The following is a 23995-nucleotide window of genomic DNA, read 5'->3' as shown; positions in this document are numbered from 1 at the left end:
CCCAAACTATAGGATTCTGGAAAAAGCAAAGTACAGGAAGAGTTTGAAGATCATCAATTATTGGGGGTCAGGGGAGAGAAAGGAATGATCTGACAGAGTACAACAGGCTTTTGGGACAATGAAACTTCTCTGTATGAAACTATAATGGTGGGTATATGTATTGTGCTTTAGAACAAACCCAGAGTCCAACAATGAACCAGAATATAAGGTGTGAGTGTTGGTTGCTAACAGTAACAGTCCATCCACTGTAGCAAATGTGTGCTCTACAGTGGAGTTTTGATAGGAGTAGGGTATGTGCAGTCTACAGTGGAGTTTTGATAGGAGTAGGGTATGTGTGCATGGGGACAGGGCATATATAGGAAATTTTACTACTTTCTCCTTCATTTTTCTTATGGATTTAAACTTTCCCTAAATGTGCTCCATTTAAAATAGTAACAAAAATAAAATAAAATTTAAAAGGGCTTCATGCATTGTCAGGGTAAATATTTTATCCCCAAATTATTGGCGCTTGGTGCTTGGCACGCGTGTGCACGCACACACACACACACACACACACACACAGAGAGAGAGAGAGAGAGAGAGAGAGAGAGAGAGAGAGAGAGAGAGAGAGACAGAGAGAGAGAGACAGAGAAAAGAGACAGAGACAGAGAGACAGACAGAGAGACAGAGAAAGAGAGAGAGTGAAGTTGCCTGTTGCTGTGGGTCATGGTCACTGGATGAGAGTTCTGAGTCCTTGAAATTTTTCAAACAAAACTATTACATTACTTTGGCATCTCATGTGGTGTTGAAGACAACTGAGCTGGTGGATGTGAAAGAGGCTCCAGAGGAACCCTCTCTCCTGCACAGATGTATGCTGCCCCCTCAAATTTACCTTCTGCATCAGCATCAACTTTTCTAACAGGGAGAATAAGTCTTAGATTTTATTTTAAAATTGCTACAGTAATACTTCTATACCTAAGCAATCTTCAGCCTTCTTTGGATGCCTATACTTCTGACTCTTAAATCAATAAGAAGTGTGTAAGTCAAGGGGTGCAGTCAAGGGGTGTGGTGCACCAATGCTGTCTACGGTAAGAGCTGGCCACTGAGATTTGTGGATATGTGTGTTGGTTAATTTTATGTCAGCTTGACACATGCTACAGTCATTTGAGAAGAGGAACTCTCAATTGAGAAAATTCCCCCATAAGACTGGCCTGTAGCCAAGTCTGTAGTGCATTTTCTTGATTAATGATTGGTGTAGATGAGCTCAGCTCCCTGAGAGTGCTTCCTTCTACAGGAAGTTGGTCCTTGATGATTTAAGAAAACCATCTGCGAAAGACATGGAGTAAAAGCTAGTGAGCAGTATTCATCCACGGCTTCTACTTAGGTTCCTGCCTCTAGGTTCCTACCTTGAGTTCCTGTTCCCTTAGTGATGGGAGTGTGAATTGAGTTGTAAGCTGAATTAAACCCTTTCCTCTACAACTTGCATTTGGTCATGTTGTTTTACCATAGCAATTGAAACCTTAGCTAAGGTAACATATAAAGAGACAACTTCATCAGTCAATCCACCAATATCTGCAGTCAAGTGGAGAACACAGGCAGGAAGAATAACTCTTTCAGGCTGCTGGTAAGGATGTACATCTTCAGAAAACATCCTACTGAAGTCAACTTTCCAACAGTGGTTTTTAGGGCAGTGAAAAGGCTTTTTCCCATATGCAAAACAGGAGGATACATCTAAAAATGGCATCAAGATGAAGTACCCCTGACTGACTCCACGCCACATTTGTTTGTTTCAACATCTGGAACGAAGAGGTAGGTGAGATACTGCAGTGCCAAGAAGACTCAGCTACTGCTCAGAAAGTTCAGGAGGTGCTAGAGAACGGAAACGAATGCTGAACAACAACTGCGATGGAAACACATTTATTGAGCAACTGTTCATGATGTGTACATAACACACACACACACACACACACACACACACAATACAGATCACCCAGGTATTCAGTAAAGAACCACAAGTAAGATAGGCAAGTGGTCACTGAAACCTTTATTTTGCAATTCACATCATTGAAACCAGCATGAGGAACTTGAAAGGTCCAGGCCATGTCTTAGCAAATTCACAACCAGGAACTCTTCTACAGCAACAGTATGTTCATTGAGGGCCCAGACATAAGCCACTGACAACTGCCTGTGTGGCTCCTTCTGATTCTAGTAGCTTGAAGCACCATGGATGCCCACTCCCAGGATAGTTCTGAACTCCAGGTGTACACCTTGTGTCCAGAGGTCAATGTATTTTTCCAGGCTGAAAATTCTTCCTCTCTCTGCTTCAAGTATCTCCTTGGAGGTGGGTATTCCAAACTTACTTTTCCCTAGGCCATCTCTAGATACAGCTGAGAAAAGAAGCTTATGGGCTCCATCCCTTAAAGCTTCCTTTCCAGGAAAGAGGTAAATTCAGCAAGCGTGTGGTCATGGCTGCATAGCACCGAGGGTTCCTCACAATTGGCTGCCACACTTCAACTGGTGCCAACAGGGGAGCTGAGCCAGGAAACCACTTCCTGTTCATGAAGAAGCTCCCCCCAAGAATCATTAGCATTTGAAATAAGAAACAATAACAATAGTGTTAATGTAACTGACAGCATCTGTTGGTTTTAATAACTGAGATCTCTGAGGAAGGGAAGAGAGAATTGAGGGTAGGTAGGCAAGGAGGCAAGAGTAGGAGGGAGGGAAACAGGAAAAAAAGGTGGGAGGAAGGGGGAGGAGAGAAAAAAGATCTGAAATATTTCAAGGCTTCTGGCTTCCCACTGAACTCTGTGTTCAAGTTTCAGAAATACATAGTACTGTTTTGATGTTCTAGAATCTTCTATGGGCCCTTCACATTACTTGGCCGGGCAGCAAGACTGGCGAAGTACGCACACTGGGAAGGATCACACTGGCCTGGAGGGCCAGGAGGGCCTGGGGGGCCAGGATGTCCAGCTGGTCCTCTCTCTCCTTGAGGTCCTGCACTTCCTGGGAGCCCATCTTTAGCATAGCCAGGTTCCCCAGGTCGACCTGGCCCAGGAAGCAAAAAAGTAAGGCATTCACATTTAGGAGCAGGTTTATATCCAGGAGCGAAAGATTCTATAATCTATGTGCCTACATGATATGTTATGAAATAGGATTCGACATGTACTCAAGGAGAATAGCCGCTCCCTGATGTTTTAGACTGAGAGAGAGAACGGCCTATGTGAGCAAACAGCACCTTGGCAAGCAGAAGGGGCACTTTCACTGTCCTGAGTCAGAGATAGGGAAGGAATCCAGACACCATGGAGGAGAAACAGACAAGGGCAAGTGCAGTCTGTTGGGGTGCAAGCTTTCCACTCAAGTCAGATGAGAAAGGAGGGCCCTATGCACTTACACAGCCTCGTAGACACAACTGAATTCAGAGTGAGACGCCAAAATGGCTTAGTGAGTGAACCTCAGCAGAGTGTACCTGTCCTTACAGGGAGACTTGACAACCCTGCATAACTCAACATTTAAATCCATTATCTTTTCTCGGTTTTATCTACATGTTAAACTTGAACCACATACTTAAACTATATTGTTTTATTATACTGCATAAAAAATGCAGCATCCAGGATATACATAACTGGCCATTACAGTGTTCAAAAACTCTTTAGGCTGAGAGAATATTACCTATGAATAAACTTCATGCCTGCACTTATCAAACTCTATGACATCATATGTAAATGATCTATCTTCCTCTTTGCCTCAACAACTGGGAAGTTTGGTGCTAGATAAGATGGTCAACATTTCCTTCACTTTTTAGCCCTCTGTCAAAATTTGTTTATAACAAAATGTGAAGCTGTCCATTGAGGGTGTCCTTAGACTTCAGGAAGTCTGCAGATGGTCTGGCAAAAGTTATTTACTGCACAGCTCTAGTTATGCTTCAGCTGTGCTAACCATTCCTTCTACTCTGGTGCACTGACAATGGTCTCTGACTCAGCCTCACCTTGGTGTGACCTGCCAGATACTCTCTAAGCATCCTCTCCTGGATGTTTCCCATTCAGCCTTTCTACAGGTTCTAGTTCACAACATTATTGCTACTATATTCTCTTCCACAGTCAGCAAGGTATAAACAATATTTATGCCACATCATCATCTCTAATAAAAATAAGAACACCTGCCCAACTGTAGCAAATTTGGAAAATCATGGAAGAAAAAACCTAAAGTTAAATTATATTTGGTCAAATGTTCATAAACAATCCAGAGTAAACATAAAAGTTAAGAGTTAAATTTAAAAAGTAGGGCTGGAGGGAGGGGTTGGTGGTAGAACATGCATGAGGCCCAAAAATATACACATATACATACACATACATATATACATACACACATGCATACATAAATGCATACATGCACATGTACATATACACATATACACACATACACACATAAACACACACACATACACATAGACACACATATTCCATACACTTAGAAACATACACACACACATGCACATTACCATTTGTAAGGTAGATCAGACAAACTAGATTTGAGAGTCTTCTACACTCACACCTCCTTTCCAATGTGACAATTGCTGTCCTCAGAAGCTCTTCTAGTACAGACATCAGGCACTGTGCTCAATTGGTTGCCATTTTCCCAGTTATTTCTAGGTTTCAGAAGTGACAGTGCCAAGACCCCACAACCCCTCAGCATCAGGAGGGCTTACCTTTGGCTAAGGTCCCCTGGGAATATTCTGAGAAATACTAATGGGGCATGAATGAGAGTGAGGTTTAAAAAGACAAACGCCACCTTGCCTGTGGGGTTCTTACCACTTAAAGCAAGTTAATGTGTAGAAGGAGAGTCCTAAAGAGATATATTTCTAACATGCCTAGACTCATGTAGTATATGCCAATCCCTCTCTCCTCCAAGACCATTTCTTGTGATCTTTGATCATTTATTATTTTTAATTGGAACATAATAATTCTGTATATTTCTGGGGCATGATTTACTTTTTGATCAATATTTATTTATGTTTTATGTATATTCTGTTTCTCTTGTACTTATGTTTGTGTACTGAGTGCTTGCTGTCCTTGTGGGTGCCAGAAAAGGGCATTGAAACCTTGGGACTAGAGTCGCAGACATTGTGAGCTTCCATTGAGTGCTGGTCATCAAACCCAGTTCCTCCACAAGAGTAGGGAGTGCTCCTAATCTCTGAGCCAAATATACAGCCCCACAATATGATTCTTTTCAGTACATGGGCACAAAATATAACAAATACATCCAAACCAGAGTAATTCGCTTCTGTATCATTCCAAATACATATCATATCTTTAGGTTAGAAACACCAGCATATTTTCTTTTGGTTATTTTGAAACAGTAAATCAGTGATTGAGACTTTTGACTTAGGAGGCATGCCTCAAGGACTTGAGAAATATTTCCTTAAACAATTAGTGGGTGCTCGGTTTCTCCTTAGAGTGTCCCAGCCCCTGCCTCTATGGTTGATGTTCACCCAGCCTGAGACACTGAACCTTCCTTCATACCTGGTATTCCAGGGGGGCCCATCTCTCCTCGGAGGCCAACTCCAGGTGTGCCAGGGTCACCTTTGACTCCTCTGTCACCTGATGGAAAGAATATACACTGTGAGTTGTGGAGACTCATGATGGGAGCAGAGACAGGGAGTCTCAACCCACAGTACACTGAAGCATTCCACACACAGCAGCCTGTTCACACATATTCCTGTAAAATACCCCAACTCTCATGTTCTCTCTCTCAAGCATATTTTTCAGACTCAGAATACATCCACATAAACAGTAAAAGAAAGAGATATTTTCTCCTGAACACATCCTCAAATACATTTCTTTATACCCATTCATTCAAGCAACTATTTATCCAGTTACAAACATATTTACACATTTACACAGAATTAAATGCAAAGTACACAGGTCTACATAATCACAGTCTCTAAACACAGGCAACCAAATTCACACACCCACAACTCATTCACACATATATCAGTCTGCATGTGTGTCCTCATTATTGGTGTCCTCACTCACACACATATCAGTCTGCATGTGTGCCCTTGTTATTGGTGTCATTGCCAGTGTACTTGAAGCTTCTTATCTGAACCTTCATGAAGAAGGAACTGGGTTAATAAATAAATTCGACATATACCACATGTGTGCCTAGTACCCGAGAAGGGCAGAAGAGAGCACTGGATACCCCAGAACTTCAGTTGTGAGCAGCCATGTTGATATTGGGAACTGAACCCATCCATGTCCTCTCCAAGTCCAGCAAAAGCTGTTAACCACTGAGCCATTTCTCCAGCTCCTCATCTTCATTGTGTTAACTGTTACATTTGTCAGTATTCTGCCACAAACCATTGTAGTCTATATATTATGCTTCCTATGGACATTTATTTTGTGTGATTTGTTTGATGAACTATACCAATAGTCAAGAACACATGTATTTAATAAAAATCCTTTCAAGTAGAAGAAATATCACAGGGATTGGATGGCTAAACAATCATAAGGATATGAGAGATCAAAAGAGATGATGTTAGGTTCATCCATTTCCCTAGCCTGAGATCACTAAAAATGAACCCACAAGTCCACCCATCAGAAGGGACTGGACCCAAAGGGGGGGAGTTTGGAGTCTAGTCCTTCCTCTCTGCTCTTCATGTCTGCTCACCTGCAAGAAAAGCATTCTGCCCTTCTTGCCTCTATGCAACCTGGAACAGGCTCTTCCACTTGAAAGAGAGCCTCCTAGTGTTCAGAGCTCCCGTGTTTAGATAGGCTAGTCAGCCTGAGTTAGTGCCCATTTTAGCTGTAGCTCAAAGTCATTTGGTTGGATTTTAAAGCTGACACATAACATTCATACCCTAGAAATTAAATGTCATATCACTCAATAAGTTCCAAACTGGGTGGGGGAAAAAGAAAGCATTTGCATCACCCCAGTAACTTCAGCAAGGGAGATGGAGAGAAAGCAAGAAGGTAAGAGAAAACAGGTTCAATCTTTCTGGCATAATTTCTCAAAACTGTCAAGTATGAAAGTCTTGAATGTACGAAAAAATTACATGATGCCAAAATTCAGTGTTGTTGAGTGGATGGGAATGGAAACAAGATAAATAATCCAGGCTATGCTGGGTGTGCACCCTACACTTAAGTCCCCACTCAACCCCCAGTTTCTGAAATGCTGTCAACGTACCTTTGGGGCCCATTGGTCCAGAGGGTCCTTCCAGACCTCCCTGCCCAGGCTGGCCTGGTTCACCTATGGGGCCTGTTCTGCCTGGAAGCCCATCTTTTCCAGGGGGTCCTGGGGGCCCTGGTCTTCCATGAGAGGACTTCATGTGTATGGGAGGCATCTGGGCCAGGAGGTAGGCAAGTTTAGCTATGGAATAGGAAAAACCAAGATATTTATGAAGAGTGGATAGAGGATGAAGGACAGGGTGGTAGCTCACTACAAATTGAAAATAAGGAACAAAACACACACAGAGAGAGACAGACAGAGAGAGAGAGAGAGAGAGAGAGAGAGAGAGAGAGAGAGAGACAGAGACAGAGACAGAGACAGAGACAGAGAGACAGACAGAGAGAGAGAGAGAAACAGCTCCTTACACACATTTCTCTGTGGACCACTGCAGCATCAGCAGGAGTAGTGATTATTAACAGTAGTATTAATGATGCAGTAGCAACACTATTGGTGTTTGTGATGACTGCAGCAGTAGTAATAGTCAATGTGACTGTCAGTTGGGGAAACTGAGGACTGGGATGTTTAAGTGACTTACACAAAGCTATTTATTGACTTTTATCTTTTTGGTATCAGGTTCCTCATCTACAACTAAGGAGATGAATAAGCTGTTAGTTGGAGATTCTTATACTTCTGTGATAAGACACAATCCATTTAAAACCCAGAGATCCATGTGGATGGGCTCACTTTCCTGATAGACAAGGGATCCAGTGCTCACCCAGTGGCTACCAAGAACCACCTAAGTTTGTATAGTCAGAGAGAACTGGATACAAATGCCTGTCCAGTGGGGAGCAGGACCAAGATAAAGACTAACATTTTGGTTGGTAAAACTAAGGAAGAGGTGGGATTTCTCACTGCTTCATTGACTCTCTCTACCATTGCACCAGCACTCTCTGGAGTCCACCTCTGGGACCTTGGCCATTTGCTAAAATTTTCTGAGTCTTGATTTCCTTATCTTTAGTGAAATTCAATATTTCCTCCTCAAAGGCTATTTGAAAGAAGGGACTTATCCCAGCAGATGTTCCCAGATCCATTTTAAACCAAGGGCTGGCACTGCACCAGGGCAGAGACAATTCCATCAGTAACACGTCTAACACTCAAGAGGTAGAACTTGGAACTCCAACACACAGTCTTCAGACCCACCCTGCCCAGTGGGGCTTACATTCTCTCCAGTCTGTCTGTTATCTTCTCCCACTTCCTCATTTACAGCCTATCCATGGTCACCTACACTCCAGAGGGGTAGGGGAGAGAGTCACTTTGCTTCTATGCCCTATGAAAGTGTGAGGCACAAAACAACTGGGTCATGACCATGTGAATGGAAGCACTTGTTGGTGTATCTGTTTATGAAAGCAGGGATTCCTCCTTTGTTATACTATGGGGTTATTGTGACTATCTTCTTCTAAAAGGAAGGGGAAATGGGAAGAGTGGTTACTAAATAGACCCTGGTAGGACAGTGAAGATACGGAGGCTGTGAATCCCAGCTTTATATTCTGGTAGCTCAAGCTTCCTGTTCTTCATCATCCTCCCAATAACCATGCTGTCTCACATTGGCACTATTAAGCTGCCATGGGCCACATATCCAAGCTCTGAAAACCCTCCTGAGACAGGAACTGCTGCTAATGCTGCCAACATTCAGCCATCCCACTTATTCACCTTAGAACTATGTGAAGCAGAGACACCTGTCCACTTTCAATGCCCTCTGTGCCTAAGGTAATTACAGAAGTCTTTTGAGGGCACTGCAACCATCTTGTCTGTCTCCTGACTTATCTCTTCCCCTGGAGTTCAATGAGGCCCACTGCAAACCTTCCCACAACAGTGATTAGATAAGTGGTTGAATCCACAGAAAGTGTAGATGATCATCACAGAGCAAATGGTGATTTCCACTGTCCTCATTCAATAGGACTCATCTCCTCTAAAGGTGACAAGGCAGAAGCTGCAGACCCATTTGAAGGAGGGGCTGGGGAGTAAGGCCTCAGTTTAAGTGAGGCTGGACTTCAAGGTACCATTCAAGCCTCTGCTCCACATTAACCTGCCCCTAGGGTGCTGTCCTAGTACTTCATGATGAAAGCAGCAGCTGCTCACTGGAGATCTTATCCTTGATGCTGCAATACAGTCCAGTCACTCACCTTCTAGCTGCTTCCCAAGCTCTTCCTCAATGAGGCGCCTCAGGATGTCAATGGATGGAGACTCACCCTAGGATAGAAGTGTCAGTTTGAGGGAATATGATCCCCATAGGTCCATAGGAAGTGGCACTATTAGGTGTGGCCTTAGAGTCAGTGTGACTATGTTGGAGGAAATATATCACTGTGGGTGGGGTGGAGTAGGTTTGAGGTCTCTGAAGCTAAAGCCAAGCCCAGGGTCTCGCTTGCTCTTCCTGCTGCCTGATGATTCAGATGTAGAACTCTGAGCTACTTGTCCAGCACCATATCTGCCTATGTGCTACCCCATGCTTCCTGCCATGTAATCAATAATGATTAAACCTATGGACTGTAATCTACCTCCAAATAAATGTAAATATTTTCCTTCATAAGAGCTGTCCTTGTCATGGCATCTCTTCACTGTAATAAAACCCCAATTAAGACATAAGGGGAAGCACAGTTACTTGTCTTCCTAGTACCTCTCATCAAAGACCCCAGTGTCACCCTCAAAATCAAGAAGCTGGTGAGCAGCACAGATATACAATCATACCCTTTGTCTACTCCAGTCCACATCTGCAGCCCATTCCTTTCTTCTCTGCCATTCAGATTACGCCATACCACCAGCATAGCGGCTTAGACTGCAGGCTCTCAGATCCACAACTTCCTTCCCTTAAGACGTTGTTTATTCTTCAGTTTATTTCCCCCTTAGTACAAACCATTATGCCCATAAAAGAAGCCTCACACTGGGTCTGGGTACTATGGCCTCAAAGGCTTGCCCACCTCCAGAATATATCTCATGGGCTTCCTGCCTGCTATGTGAGCTTGTCTTTGACTCTCTTGGTTGGTATCTTATCCCTATACACCACAGGGCCAGATCTGTCCTGTGCAAGTCTATACTGGCCACATGCAAATAAGTGATCTATGGAAGCTGTGGGATTTATCTACAGGAAAAGCTGAATACTCACATTATGGCAACAATTCTCAGAAGAGCTTAGGAAAGTAGTCTCTGTGCCCTATCAGGATCACCCTTTCCTGTGAGATTCATGAAGGGCAGTGCTACCCTCAAGAGTAGGGTCCCCTGTATTTCTATCAGCCCAACAAGTTGCATGGAATAGATTCCATTCACTTGCGCTTACTCTTACCTGGCCAGATGTTCCATTGATACCATATAGTACAGGACACACAGAGCTTGGCAAGGACTCAAGGGGGCTTTGGATGCTAAATGAGTCCTTTTGATTTGCCCTGGACTTGGCTAAAAGGGAAGGCACTAGGCACCAGGGTTCTTAGAGTCACCACAAATAGAAGCCAGGGATGAAACCATGGAGTGTCAGAGCTCAGGGACAGGGATTGACCATATCTGTGCTTAGGGAACATAAAGTTCTCCAGATGACTAATCTTGGTGCTGAGGAAAAGAGGAGGTCATAGGGACCAGACCACAGACCCCACCAAGAGTTCAACTCTTGTTATCTAGCTGCCAACCTGTGTCTGTGATGCAAGGTTGGCTGAAACAAGAGTTCTGCCACTAGAATGACATATGTGAAAAGAAAGTAGTTGGGCTCTCTGCTTATAATCAGTGCCAAGGACAGCATAAAGAAGAAATTCAAGGCCTGCAGCAAATGGATGGTTGGGCCACTGAGATCCCATCTTCTCAATTACCTTTGCACAGGGTGCCAAGGAAGAAGCGACTTACAGCCTAAGAAATGAAGCCTTGCAATTCATCATCCCTGGGTCAGAGAAAGGAATCTCTTTCTGAGCACCTCTTGAATTATTTGCATCACATAACTTCATCCTAATAAATCTAAAGAGCATTTTCTCAATAGGATAAGCTCAAAGCAAGGGAGTACTCTGCCACTTGCAGAGTCCCCAGAAGTCTACTATCTGCATGTTGTGTACCCTGAAGGTCACAGACTCTGCTTTCCCTCCATTCTCATGGAATCTGTGCCTGAAATTTCACCACCATCCTTACCCTCAGTCCTGGAAATCCTGGCTGGCCAGGCAGTCCTGGGGGCCCAGGAGGGCCACTCTCCCCTGGTTGTCCTTGGGGACCCATCAGGCCAGTATGACCCTTGTGGCCTGGGATTCCAGGGTCTCCAGGTTGGCCCTTTCCACCTGGGAATCCTTTGTCACCTTTGGTTCCAGGGTCTCCCTAAACAGGAGAGAAGAATATCAACAAGTGGGTATGTGTTGGAAACTGGATACACAAGCCAAAGTACCATCAGCTTTCTGCTGGGGCCCTGGCAGGGGTGGAGAGAGGAGATCTCAGTAATGAGTGAGTCGCAGATGACTCAAAATAGTCCTTATAGTACAAAACAGGGCAAGTGAGCCCAGAGATAGAATCCTACCTTATACAGTATGTGTTCAACTCGGGACAAGAACTTCTATTTTCAAACCCACCCCAAATAAGCTACTATCAGGGCTGTTACCATAGGAGCATCAAGGAGTACTAGCATTCTCATTCAATAGAGAACACTACAGTTGCCAATACTGGGATTGTTCATCATGGACTATATGGACAGACCACCAGGTGTCATTATTATATGAAAAATTCAAACTGTAGAACAGTGTCTACAGTATACAAAAGTTGGAGAAGAATAAAAATATCCACAAATTTTCTTTGTGGGCATAAAACATTGTGTAAGGCTCCCTAAGTAGTTAATTGTAAGGACTGGTGAAATAACTCGGCAGTTTGGATATCAAGTACCCACACAAAAACCAGGTGTGACTGCTTATATCTGGGAGCATAGACAGGCAGAACCCTGGTGCTGACTAGCCAGCCAACCTAGCAATTTGGTAATCTCTGGATTCAATGAGAGAACTTATCTCAAACAATAAAGAGTGACTGGTGGTGGCACAATGCCAACCCCTTGCCTGAACACACATATGTAAACATTCTATGCAATCACCCACACAACACATATACCACATATACCACATAACACACACACACACACACACACACACACACACACACACACACACACACACACTTCCTAGTCCTAGGCCAAACTCCAAATGTGCATCCCAGGAGAAGGCTGTCTAGCTGTGGTAACAGAGGCCAAGTTGTCACTCCACTACAGGAGTGGATTTGGCCTCTGTCAAAAGGGGGTCAATATGTTAGCTCAGCAGCCCCTCTTTGCCAACCACTCTCAGCTCCAATGAGTTCATGGAGGATTGGCAGCTCATTCTGTGTTGCACTGCCTGGGCCCCTTTTCCCTGCTCAGTGAAACAATCCCCAAATTCCTGGGTGAGTGATTTGGGGCACAGCAACCTCAGGGCAGGCAGTGAAGTCTGTTCTTATGTACTACTGTGTGTTTAGTCAGCAAGCTATAGTGGCTAGGTAGGTCTGAACACACAGTAGCCTTATTAAGACCATCAGAGGACAATGGAGCCACAACCACTGTGATACAGCACAGCAAGGGAGGGGCAGGAGAAAGAAGAAGGATTAAGACAGAACCAAAGGTGGTATTGCCACAAGCATGGCAGGAGCTTCTGAGAAGGAACAGAACATGCTCATGGCTCTGAAATGCCATTACTGTGTGTGCTAAAACAAGAAATGACAGAAACATGGTATGCAGAAGGTATGATGTGTTGGGTGTCAGGGAGGATAAAAGTGAAGGCGCATGCATGTTTAGAACACCCTTATTTGTGCACACAGATTCCAGAATGAAAGACAGGCATACAAAGGGGAGCTCTGAGGTGAGGTGGGAGTGATATTGAGTTCCACTGCATTCACTCTTGTCATTTCTATTCTTTAACCAGGCCCATGCATGGCTGTCAATTTTTCAACAATAATAAAAACCATCAATGACTTTTTATATTATAATTTATGCAAACCCAGGGGAGTTGCTCCAGTTTTCCAAATCTGATGAAATTTGGCAAATGGGTGCTTTTCACTTTGCAGAATTTGGAAAACTAAAATATGTGCACCAAACACTAGACATATTTTCAGGATTTCAATGGACAACTGCTCTGAGTTCTGAAAGGGCTGATTCTGTTATTACACACCCACTAGAGGTAATGGATATTATGGCTAAACCTGCACAAAAAAACCTGACAATGCTCCAGCATATGTCTCCAGTAAATTGAGACAGTGTTTTAAATATTATAACATAAAGTATGTTACTGGTATACTACACAATCCTACATGACAAGCAGTTGTTGAGAAATCTAATTGCACTATAAAGGAAATGCTGTACAAACAGGCAGGGGAAACCAAACCCCCCAAAACAGATGATTACTAATATTGATCTTTCTTAATGCTAATGAGAAAGGAAAAACAGCTGCAGAAAGACATTGGACAATAGAAAACAATTCTGAGCTAAATCAGCTGCTGTACTTAAAGGACTGCAGAATGTGCATCTTTTGGGTAAGAGTGGAATTGCTGGATCTTGTGGTAGACTGATTCCCATTTTCATGAGGAATCGCCATACTGATTTCCAAAGTGTCTGTACAAGTTGGCATTCCCACCAGCAGTGGAGGAGTGTTCCCCTTTCTCCACATCCTCTCCAGCATAAACTGTCATTGGTGTTTTTGATATTAGCCATTCTGACAGGAGTAAGATGGTATCTCAGAGATGTTTTGATTTGCATTTCCCTGATGGCTAAGGATGTTGAGCACTTTCTTATGAGTCTTTCAGCCATTTTAGATTCCTTTATTGAGAATTGTCTATTTAGTTCTGTACCCCACTTTTTAATTGGATTGTTTGGTGTTTTGGAGACAAGCTTCTTGAGTTTTTTTATATATTTTGGAAATCAGCCCTCTGTCAGATGTGAGGTTGGTGAATATCTTTTCCCATTCTGTGGGCTGCTGTTTTCTCTTGTTGAGTGTGTGCTTTGCCTTACAGAAGCTTCTCAGTTTCAGGAGGTCCCATTTATTGATTGTGGATCTCAGTGTCTGTGCTACTGGTGTTATGTTCAGGAAGTGGTCTCCTGTCCCAATTCATTCAAGGGTACTTCCCACTTACTCTTCTAATAGGTTTAGTGTGGCTGGATTTATGTTGAGGTCTTTGATCCATTTGGACTTAAGTTTTGTTCATGGAGATAGCTATGGGTCTATCTACAGTCTTTTACATGGCAACATCCAGTTATGCCAGCACCATTTGTTGAAGATGCTTTCTTTTTTCCATTGTATTATTTTAGCTTTGTTGTCAAAAATCAGTTGTTCTTAGGTATGTGGATTAATATCAGGGTTTTCAATTTGATCCCATTGGTCTACCAGTCTATTTTTGTGCCAATACCAAGCTGTTTTCAGGACTATAGCTCTATAATTGAGCTTGATGTCAGAGATAGTGATGCCTCCAGAAGTTCCTTTATTGTACAGGGTTGTTTGGCTATCCTGGGTCTTTTGTTTTTCTGTATAAAGTTGAGAATTGTTGTTTCAAGTTCTGTGAAGAATTGGGCTAGAATTTTGATGAAGATTGCATTGAATCTATAGATTACTTTTGTCAAGATTGAGATTTCCATTTTTACTTTGTTGATCCTATCTATCCAAGAACATGGGAGATCTTTTCATTTTCTGGTATCTTCTTTAATATCTTTCTTTAAAGACTCAAATTTCTTGTGATACAGGTCTTTCACTTGTTTGGTTAGCTTTACCCCAAGCTATTTTATGTTGTTTGTGGCAATTATAAAGGGTGATGTTTCTTTCTCAGCGCTTTTATAATCTGTATATAGTAGGGCTACTCATTTTTTTGAGTTAATCTTGTATCCTGCCACTTTGATGAAGGTGTTTATCAGTTTTAGGAGTTCCCTGGCAGAATTTTTCGGGTCACTTATGTAGACTATCATATCATCTGCAAATAGTGAGTTTGACTTCTTCCTTTTCAATTTGCATCCCTTGATCTCCTTTTGTTGTCTTATTGCTCTAGCTAGAACTTCAAGGACAATATTGAAGAGGTATGGAGAGAGTGGATAACTTTGTCTTGTCCCTGATTTTAGATGAATCATGTAGAGTTTCTCTCCATTTAGGTTAATGTTGGCTGTTGGCTTGCTGTATATTGCTTTTATTATGTTAGGTATGTTCCTGTTATCCCTGATCTCTCCAAGACTTTATCATGAATGGGTGTTGGATTTTTTTAAAAGGCTTTTTCATCATCTAGTGAGACTATTATGTTGTTTTTCTTAATCAGTCTGTTTATATGGTGGATTACACTGATGGATTTTCATATGTTGAACCATCCTTGCATCCCTGGGATGAAGCCTACTTGATCGGGATGGATGATTTCTCTGATGTGTTCTTGGATTCGATTTTTTGTATTTTATTGAGTATTTTTGCATCAATGTTCATGAGGGATATTGGTCTGTAGTTCTCTTTCTTAGTTGTACCTTTGTGTGGCTTTGGTACTAAGGTAATTAATTATAGCCTCATAAAAAGAATTTGGCAAAGACCCTTCTGCTTCTATTGTGTGGAATACTTTGAGGAGAATTGGTACTATCTGTTCTTTGAATTTCTAGTAGAATTCTACACTGAAGCCAACTGACCCTGAACTTTTTTTTTTTTTTTTTTGGTTGTGAGACTGTTCATGACTACTTCTATTTCATTAGTTGCTATAGGTCTATTTAGATTGCTTATCTGTTCTTGATTTAGTTTTGGAAAGGAAATCAATCCAGAAAATTGTACATTTCCTTTAGATTTTTGAATTTTGAGGAATACAGGTTTTCAAAGAATGACCTGGTGATTCTCTGGATTTCCTCACTGTCCTTTGTTATGTCCCCTTTTTCATTTCTGAGTTTATTAATTTGCACATCATGTTCTGCCATTTGGTAAGTCTGCATAAAGGTTTGTCTATCTTGTTGATTTTTTTGAAGAACCAACTCTTCATTATACTGATTCTTTGTATTGTTTTCCCAATTTCTACTTTATTGATGTCAGCCCTCAGTTTGATTATTTCCTGGCATCTACGCCTCTGGGGTGCTTTGGCTCTTCTTCGAGAGCTTTCAGTTGTGCTATTCATTCTCTAGTGTGACTATTCTCCAGTTTTTTCATGTGGATACTTAGGGCTATGAACTTTCCGCTTAGCATGCTTTCAAAGTGTCCCATAAGTTTGGGTATGTTGTGGCTGCATTCTCATTGAATTCTAGGAAATCTTTAATTTCTTTTTTTGTTTCTTCCTTGACCCAGGAATTGTGCAATTGGGCGTTACTTAATTTCCATGAGTTTGTAGGTTTTCTGCAATTTGTGTTGTTGTTGAATTCTAACTTTAAAGCATGGTGGTCTGGTAAGATACAGGGGGTTATTCCAATTTTTTGTATCGGTGGAAGTTTGCTATGTTGCACAGTATGTGGTTGATTTTAGAGAATGTTCCTTGTGGCACTGAAAAGGTATATTCTTTTGTGTTTGGATAGAATGTTCTATAGATGTTTGTTAAACCCAATTGAGCCATAACTTCTATTAGTTCCTTTGTTAAGTTTCTGTCTGGTATTCCTGTCTAGTGGTTAGAGTGGGGCGTTGAAATCTTCCACTATAAGTATGTGAGGTTTTATATGTGATTTGATTTTTATTAATATTTCTTTTAGGAACTTGGATGCCTTTGTATTTGGGGCATAGATGTTCAGAATTAAGACTTCATATTGATGGATTTCTTCTGTGATGAGTAGGAAGTGATCTCCTTCCCCCCCCTCTCTCTTTCTCTCTTTTTCTCTTTCTCTCTCTCCCTCTCTCTCTCTCTTTGGTTTTCCAAGACAGGGTTTCTTTGTGGCTTTGGAGCCTGTCCTGGTACTACCTCTTGTAGACCAGGCTGGTCTCAAACTCACAGAGATCCACCTGCATCTGCCTCCTGAGTGCTGGGACTAAAGGCGTGTGCCACCCACGCTTGGCCTCCTTCATCTCTTTTGATTGATTTTAGTTTAGTGTCTAAATTGTTAGATATTAGGATTGCTACCCCTGAATGTTTCTTGGGTCCATTTGATTGGAAAATCTTTTCCCAACCCTTTACTGAGGTACAGTCTGTCTTTGAAGTTGAAGAGTGTTTCTTGTATGCAACAGAAGGATGGATTCTGTCTTTCTATCCATTCTAGCAACAGTATTTGTAATAACCAGAACCTGGAAGCAACCTAGATGCCAGTCAACTGAAGAATGGATAAAGAAAATGTGGTACCTTTATACACTGGAAAAACACATTGGAATGTTGAAATTCATAGCAAATGGAATGCACTAGAAGAATCCATCCTGAGTGAGGTTTTGACAAAAAGTCAAAGTCATATATGAATTTTAGACATAGAGCAAAGGATTACCAGCCTATAATCCATACTGCCAGAGAAGCTAGGAAACAAAGAGAACCCTAAGAGAGACATACATTGTCCCCTGGAGAAGGGGAAAGGGACAAGATGTCCTGAGCTAAGTGGGAACATGGGGGGAGGAGAGAGGGAGTTATGAAAATGAGAAGCAAAGAAGAGGAGGAGAGAGAATGACATGAGGGAGCAGGAAGAAGATTGAGTCAGGGGAAGAAAAGAGGAGAGCAAGAAAAGAGATACCACAATAGAGGGGGCCATTATATGTTTAAAGATAAATCTGGCACTAGGGAAATGTCCAGAGATCTACAAGGATGACCCCAACTAACAATCTAAGAAATAGTGGAGAGGCTACCTTAAATGCCCTCCCCTGATAATGAGATTGATGACTACCTTATATGCCATCCTAGAACATTCATTCATCCAGTAGCTGATGGAAGCAGAAGCAGATACCCATAGCTAAACATTGAGCTGAACTCCTGGAATCCAGTTGTAGAGAGGATGGAGTGATGAGCAAAGGGCTAAGAACTGGCTGGGGAAACCCACAGAAACAGCTGACCTTAACAAGGGGTTTCTGATGGACCCCAGACTGATAGCTGGGAAAGCAGCATAGGACCAATTGAGACCCCCTGATTGTGGATGTCAGTTAGGAGGCTTGGGGAATCTATGGGCCTCTGGTAGTGGATCAGTATTTATCCCTAGTTTACAAATGAATTTTGGGAGCCCATTCCACATAGAGGGATATTCTCTCAGCCTAGACACATGGAGTAGGGTCTAGGCCCTGTTCCAAATCATATGACAGACTTTGAAGATCCCCCATGGAAGGCCTGACCCTCCCTGGGGAGCAGAAAGGGGATGTGATAGGGAGTTTTGAGGGGGGGACAGGCAGCTTTGGAGGGGAGGGAACTGGGATTTACTTGTAAAACAAACTTGTTTATAATTTAAATAAAAAAGGAAGCCAAAAAACATCAGGAATGTAGATGCCTAAAGAAGAAAGGATAACTATCAGAAAGAATCATTAAAATGTTAGTACTTACAGTACCAATATTTATACAGGGTAAAATCTCTGTACCTAAACACCTACATCTCCTTACTTCCCAGTACAGTTGTAGTCCCTATTCACATAAAAATCAAACCTGGCTTTAATGTTGGACTGGCTCTCCTTCTCTAAATCCAAGCATGTTGCTAAAAGAAAATTTAGTTTCTGTCTCATATCAGAAAGTCAACTGGTGTAAGACAGAAGAAAGCAAAAAATGTAGGAACTACTATTGTCAAAACTCTGTTACCGCTCAAAAAATCCTATTTTCCCTCATACTTATTTTCATCCTTATTTTTACCTTTCTCAGTATGCATACCTATAAAATTTAAACTTTCTGTGTGTTGATATTGATGTTTAAATCTTCCACAGTGAACAATAAAATTTCCTAACAGCAATCTTTGAAGTCTCCAGAAAGAAGATGGGGCCCCACATCAGCAATTCCACTTGATTTCTTTGAACTAGTTTACACCACTCAAGGATCAATTTGGGACTAAAAGTGCTCTAGACAATTCCAGATTAGCTAGCTGAGATGGTGCACCTTCTTATAACACTCTAGCCAGAGCTTCAGACAAGAACTTCAGACAAATATCACTTGCCACTCATAGACTAGTTATAAATGTTACAACTAATCTGCATGAGATTTAAACATTGCTTCGGGAGGTGTTTTTTTTTTTCCTACAGGATCCCATAGAGTCATTTTCACCCCATGACAGCAGGAAGTAATTCTAAGAAACTAATGCCCCCTTTCCCTACAGTTGACTTAGATGGTATTTTGGGTTTTTCACCCTCAGGGTTGGTTTAAATTTGTGTAGGTCTGGGAATGGAAGATGATGGTCAGACTCAGGATTCTCTTTTAGAAAAGTTTTAGTGTGTGGATGGGATGGGATATAGGTAGATTAACATATCTTCTTGTGAACTATTTTAGCAACTATTAGCTATAGACAACTTACATTTTTATAGGTTGTTGTATGTTGAAACATTTAAAATTAACTATTTATTCCTGTCTTGGATAATTTGTATATTTGTCATACTGTGTAGGCTCTTCTTTCTGTTTATGATGTTTTGTGTACAAATTTAAAACCATCTTTATCATGTTCTATATATTTATGCTTCAACATAAGCTTAAGATATTTTGTATCTTGATGCAATTTAGGATATTTTTATCAAGACATTTCAGTTCTACCTCTGTTTTAGAGACCATTGACTTTGGACACTCTGTCCTAACTGGGCTAGTTGAATTAAACTTAAAGAGACTACTGAACCTTGGCAACACAGGGTAAGACAGTCTTTCAATTTTCCTCCTTCTGAGATGGTCTGTCAGATACAAAAATTGGTTTCCCAGACATTACTGGGAGACCTTGGGTGGCTGTCCAAGTAGCCTGCTGTTTCTGTCTTCTCTTGCACCTTTAGAAAATTACACTCTGACATTCCCTGTCTACCCTACTAATATTATTTCCTTCTCAGGTCTTTGATGAGGGTGAAGAATAGACTGGCACAGTTATTATCCTCTCTTATCTTAGAAAATACTCGGTACAAGACTTAGATTTTTCAGTTTAGGACAGCTATTGGAGTAATCTCTTCTATATGCCATTACCCTGGGGCTGGACATGTAGAATGTGTCTATTGCTCAATGTTGCTTTTGCTGATTGTAGTTATTAATTTAAGTATGTTTTTACCTTTCTTTCTCTTGGAATATACTTGATATTTGTTACCATTGTATATAGTTTTTGTATCAGGCTTAAAACCTTCTTCTTTAGACCAAAGGGGGAGAAAAATCACCTCAGTGGCAGGCAAATAAAAGGTTCCTATATTCAAGATCAAACAGCCACAGGATAGGGTGAACAAAGTCATAAGAAGGAGAGACATGAGAGGAAGGGAAAAATGCCAGAGATCACTTCCATTTCTCTCTTCCCAAGCACCAGAAAAATCCTGCCAGCTTGCTACCAATCCAACTTGTGAAGAAAGCTGAGATAAATTCTTTGCAGGACCATGGAAAACAAGTATGGGCGGGGATGGGGGATGGAATACCATCCATATAGTACAACATCATGACAGCTGACCAGACACAGGACTGTGGGCAAATCAGCATGCAGAGCCCTAAATGGAGCAAGAGTCCTTGAGGAGTGTGAGTGTGAGAATGCTCCCTGCCCCTTCCAATATTTCTGCAAGAAAAATGACTCTTCCCTGTTGGTTTTTGGAGAAATGAAATGTAAAGAAAGACTTTCGGAGTGTGGTGCCAAGGCAACTCATTATGGGAAAATCTGTTCCCTTGTCACCTCCAGTGACAAATCTGGCTCTCAGCAAATTGGCACTTAGGGAGCTAGGCACATCCTGCATGCGCCTTCACACATGGTGAGCATGGAATCTGTCAGAGTCTCCTAACACTTGCCTTGCATTGATAATTATGGTCATGATTATATTGCTCAAAATAACAGCCAAAAAGAAACAAGAAAGAAAACTGACTGTGACAGTATTGGGAGAAAAGAACCCTATTGCTTGACAGGCTTTTTTTTTTTTTTTTTTTTTTTTTTTTTTTTTTTTTTTTTTTTTTTTTTTTTGCGGAAAGCCACTGCAGGAGAACACAGTCAAGCTGGGCTGCTTAATTTTTCTGAATAAAATCTGGCCTTGTGACTGTAGGAAAGTCACCTTGAGAATGCTAGGATGGCTAAATAACCCCACTTACCCTTTCTCCTTTGGATCCTGGCTCTCCAGGCTTCCCAGGAGCACCCTGCAATGAGATAAAGGACAGTACCCTGTTATAGCTGGTAGACATAGTATACATTCAGAATGCATACATAGTCTAGAGAGATGGCTTAGGAGTTAAGGGCATCTACTGCTTTTTTTTTTTTTTTTTTGAAAATTGAGCTCAATTCCAAGCATCCTTTCACAGGGCTCACAGTAAATTTTCACTCTAGCTCTGAGGGACCTGGCACCTTCTTCTGGCCTCCAAAGGCACTTGCACTCACATGCACATATCTACCCTAAAACACACATACATTCAATTAAAAAATAAATAAATCTGTTTTAAAAAGGAATGAAAACATTCCAGTTCTTCTAAGCCTGGCCAACTCAGTCACCTAATTTGAGAAATGCCCACAGCCCTACTTCCTGGTAGTACTATAAGCTTGTGGCCAAAGAAAAATGACATGGGGACATGGTTCTTTTACTCAGGTTGCTCATAGCCTGGTTCAGAGGTAGATAAGGGAATACCAACTCTAATATACAGCTGACAGTTTTTCTTTCTGTAATAGGATCACCAAAGAAATCCCTGAGTAATTCCAAGAGAAAAACAACAACATGACACTGGAGCTGGAAGTTCAGATAGAATCCAACAGGGATTACACGAGAGAAAATGGCAGCGTGAAGACTAAACTTCAGAGATAGAGAAAGTAAGGGCCTTTGTGTATAGCCTACCAAAAAGGAGGAGATCATGTTTCAAGGAAAATGTGGGTCAGGTTAGGGAAAATTTGCTGAATCTTGTTAGTCTGAATTTTATCCTGGAGGGCAATGGAAAGGTGGAGAAAACTCATGTGTGCAGTAATCCAACTGAAAACTCAAAGTTGATGCAACCCTGAGAAATGGGAGCTAGGGTATTATTACCTCCAAGTCAACCCAGTAATCAAATGCAAGGATTGGTCAACAAGTGAGGGGCAGGTCTAGTGAATGACAAGCTATGTCTGGGACAAAACTGCTCAGGTTTTGAATGTTAGATCCAGCTTCAAGGAAGACAATTACTTAAAACAGTGGCTCAAAGGCACACAGTGACAAGAGTGTTCTCTTTCAAGGCAAGAGTGCCTTGATATACACATGAACAATTTCCTTGAAAGTCTTCTATCCACTTCTATTCATCCACTCATTCATCACTTTTTGTGTCTTCTCTGAGCTAGACTCATGTGCTAGAATAGAACGGAGCAGATGACTGGCAAAGCAGATCAATAGTGCTTTCCTGTGGTGATCCACAGAAGTCCACAGAAGAAGGAAAAGGGACAGTAGATAAAGGCATTTGGAAAAAAAGAAAGGGCCCTGAAAAATAATCTAGTATTTCAGGAATAGACCAGAGTAGATGGAACTGACAGGAGGAAGAAACAAGAGGAAAGGACCATGGCACCTCAGGGGCCATTTGCACTACAAGGGAGAATACAACTGCCATTTGAGATGTAGGTGGCGTGACATGTTCATGTCCCACAGATCTCCAGCTGTTGTAGAAGGTTATGGTTAGACAAAGGAAGCCATTAGGGAGACTACAGCAATGGTGCTTGTAAGAAAGGACTCAGTGAGAATTGGACAGGATCCATCCAGAAGTGATGAACAGAATTGAAAAGCATCCACGAAGACAAAGATGGACGGATTTGTTGACAATGTTACTGAAGGAGAAAGGGCAAGGCTGGGTAATACTTGCCTCCTTGCCTGGAGCTCCTATCTCTCCTGCTTCTCCCTGTTAAAAAAAAAAAAAAAGAACATGAGGTCAGTAGGCACTCAGCAGCATCAGTCCAGTGCATGTCATTCTTCAGGACAGACACATCATGTTCCAGCAAAGAGAGAAATCAGTGGTTCAGATAGCCTTTGCATATGCAACCTTCTGGTCAGTTTCTGCAGGAGAAGGTAGAGAATTGCCCCAGCATGTGAACAAACCTTCTGCTTATGGCCACTTTGTCTACTGGGTCGATGTATCTCTATTACGCATGTCTTTAAGAAGACAATCTTACCAGTTGTCTAGTGAAAAGGAGGCCACTCTTATCAACAGGGCACAATGTGTTAAATAAGATGGTGGACTCCGACTTCAAATTGATTCCTTTATTGATTGATTGGCTTTCTGACTTTCCATGACCTCCTTGCTAATCCCTTAAGTTCACTGTGCCTCAGTTTATTCATATATAAATTAAGAAGAGTCACTTCATTTATGTCATAGGTTACCATGATACTTATTTTCATTGAGATATGTAAAGTTCAGTGACTAGCATGTAATAAAGTTGGATAACTGAGCTGTTTTTATGATAAAGGAGGAATTTCTGTAAAAAGTACATAATTGGCAGCTCAGTGGCAGCCAAATAATAAACAAGGACCAGAATAGGGAACAATTAAGAAAATGCATGTGAATAAAGAAACCATATACATCTTGGAGCAGAAGTGGAAAACAGTAGACATGATATCATGAATACCATGAAAAAAGGATGGATCCAGCTGGCCCTGTGGTCACATAAAAAAGGGAAGAATCAAACTGGAGGGTAACATATAAAACCTTTATCCATCAGTGTAAGCCAGAGTCTACAGAACTTTCCAATGACTTCAGTGTTGCTACAAATTAGTCTTTACTACCCCTTTACCAGCTTCAATATACACTACAAGGTCAAGTTAGGGATCCCAGACTAAAGTTCCAGATGGGCACAAAT

The 23995-nt window shown here is 41.7% G+C and overlaps 1 protein-coding gene across 1 annotated transcript in view; it reads right to left on the bottom strand.

Annotated features, from left to right (window-relative positions):
* Positions 1-2820: 2820 nt before the first annotated feature.
* The window catches only part of Col22a1 (collagen type XXII alpha 1 chain), a 286090-nt gene continuing 264915 nt past the window's right edge, over positions 2821-23995 (bottom strand). Inside the window, exons 57-63 of the mRNA XM_027415259.2 lie at positions 23005-23040; positions 21289-21333; positions 11305-11484; positions 9327-9393; positions 7162-7344; positions 5499-5576; positions 2821-3024 (exon numbers count right to left, since the gene is read on the bottom strand). Coding sequence (XP_027271060.2) covers positions 2837-3024; positions 5499-5576; positions 7162-7344; positions 9327-9393; positions 11305-11484; positions 21289-21333; positions 23005-23040 — 777 coding nt within the window. The 3' untranslated portion in view covers positions 2821-2836. The remainder of the gene's footprint in view (positions 3025-5498; positions 5577-7161; positions 7345-9326; positions 9394-11304; positions 11485-21288; positions 21334-23004; positions 23041-23995) is intronic.

The sequence above is a fragment of the Cricetulus griseus genome, chromosome 4 (genome assembly GCF_003668045.3).
Source record: "Cricetulus griseus strain 17A/GY chromosome 4, alternate assembly CriGri-PICRH-1.0, whole genome shotgun sequence".
NCBI lineage: Eukaryota > Metazoa > Chordata > Mammalia > Rodentia > Cricetidae > Cricetulus > Cricetulus griseus.
This window is presented reverse-complemented; position numbering and strand designations above follow the sequence as displayed.